This window comes from Morus notabilis, unplaced genomic scaffold (assembly GCF_000414095.1).
Source record: "Morus notabilis unplaced genomic scaffold, ASM41409v2 Scaffold456, whole genome shotgun sequence".
In the NCBI taxonomy this organism is placed as follows: domain Eukaryota; kingdom Viridiplantae; phylum Streptophyta; class Magnoliopsida; order Rosales; family Moraceae; genus Morus; species Morus notabilis.
This window is the reverse complement of record NW_010367949.1, coordinates 7,795-9,919: the sequence shown is the minus strand read 5'-3', so window position 1 is coordinate 9,919 and position 2,125 is coordinate 7,795. Positions and strand designations below refer to the sequence as shown.

The 2,125-nt window shown below is 34.5% G+C and overlaps 1 protein-coding gene across 1 annotated transcript; it reads left to right on the top strand.

Annotated features, from left to right (window-relative positions):
* Positions 1-168: 168 nt before the first annotated feature.
* Positions 169-1,805, top strand: LOC21397889 (transcription repressor MYB6). The gene is made up of 3 exons (XM_010113928.1): positions 169-301; positions 943-1,072; positions 1,190-1,805. Exons 1-3 carry the CDS (start codon positions 169-171, stop codon positions 1,803-1,805), a joined length of 879 nt encoding a protein of 292 aa, XP_010112230.1.
* Positions 1,806-2,125: the final 320 nt, after the last annotated feature.

Sequence of the window (2,125 nt, the reverse complement as noted above, 5' to 3'; positions counted from 1 at the left end):
TCACGAACCAAACGTCTCATATATATATATATATATATATATATATATATTCCTTTGAGAACGTAGCTATAAAAGCGTCATTATTTGCTGGTCATTTGAACAGTTCTCTATGCATGCGTGAGTGAAAGAGATCTTGTGTGTGTGTGTGAGAGAGAGAGAGAGAGAGAGATGGGAAGGCGACCTTACTGCTCCAAAGTGGGACTTAACAAAGGAATATGGACGAAGCTAGAAGATAAAATTCTTACAGATTACATAACAGTCCACGGTGAAGGAAACTGGAACAATCTTCCCAAGTTGGCTGGTATAGTCTTATTACCTTATTTTTCTATTTGTGCCTCCGTTTTTTCCCCCTTTTTTCCTCTTTGATTTCAATCTAGTTAGGACGTTTGATGTACTTTGATACTATTTGCTCTTTCTCATCATTTACTAAAAAAAGTTATACGTATTAGATTTTTTATCCTTTTTTAATTCTTTATATATATATATATATATATATAATTGTTTTGGATTAACATTGTTTATTTTTTACGTCCGACTTGTAAGTTTCCTATTTTTGACTAAAAGTTTAGCGAGGAGATCCGCATTAGCAACTTGCTACACCTTGTTTTATAATTAGTGGCGAACATCGATCAATTTGTAACTATTTTGTTCTTATTAGTTTTTTAATTTCTTCGTAATTATTCATGTGCTATTCACAAATAGTACTCAACTAGCTCTTTAAGTTTACCATTTATTTTTCCAAATGTTTGCAAATAATATTATAGGTTAATTCTCACGAAAGTGAAGCTATAACTGTATTTTCACATATGAGTGCTTATATATAAATGTGTGTGTGTGTGTGTGTATGTATATGTTTATACATGTCTATGGATCATATGTTTGTGTATCGTGAAGTTTGGACTGGTACTAAAATATAACCGCAAATATGCAATGTATATACAGGTCTAAAACGTTGTGGAAAGAGTTGCAGGCTTCGCTGGATGAATTATCTCAGACCAGACATAAAGAGGGGAAATATATCTCCAGATGAAGAGGATCTCATTATCAGAATGCATAAGCTAGTTGGAAACAGGTAAAGTTTTTATCCTCTCTTTATTATTTTTTTTTATTTCTTTGTTTTTAAATTTAAAGTGCTTTATTTAATATCATACCATTATTAATTTTAGCGTTTTGTCCCCTCGTTAATTAGATGGTCACTAATTGCAAGAAGACTTCCAGAGCGAACAGACAATGAAATAAAGAATTATTGGAACACAAATTTGAGGAAAAAATTGGAACCTCCACGTACTTCCAAGGTTACCAAGAGTAAGCGCAAATTCACCAAAGAGAAACGCCCAAAACAAGCTTTGGGGCCTAAAAATAGTGTAGAGTCATCACCGCCGGCGCCGCCTGTGAAACCAATCCGTACCAAAGCCTTTAGAGTCGTCACAAGAAAAACACAAACGCTAATAAGGCCTACAGAAATCAAAATCCCTAGTGGTGTTGATGAAGAGGGTGAAAAGTCTAATGGAGAAATAATGGTTAATTGTCATTTGATCGGAGATGGAGAGCCTGCCCAAGAAGTTGCGAATTTGATGATTGAATATTCTTGCGCAGGCCCTCAAATGAATGACACTACCATTGGACCTTCAAGTGATCACGCATCTTCTTCACCAATGTGGGATGAACAAGGACTTGGGGAATGGTTCAATTCTAGCAGCTCTAATTGTAATGGCTTCATCACTAGCAGCTTTGAGGAAGATTTGAATTTGATGGATTTTCTATCAGTAGCGAATTTTTTAGATTTTGATGAAGAATTATCATGATGAAGAAAGAATAATATCATGCACTTTAATTTTTCATCTTCAAGAATGTAGAATTTAATTTTGTGTTTGGCAGATTATGTTACTTGAAAGGACTTGTTTCAGTTTGACATATTGTCGATGGTCTTTTTTATTCAAAGCCTATCCGAGAGTCTAAGCTCAAAAATCCCATCCTGCAACGCGTTTGGATTCATTCCGTGGACTTAAATCATGCTCGGAGAACTCGCGTGTTAGTAGTTTGATGGGCTATGAGTAATCAAACCGGTTCATTTGTTTTCAATTGATCAATTCAATTTTAGATCCCACTTATGGGTTTTTAATTA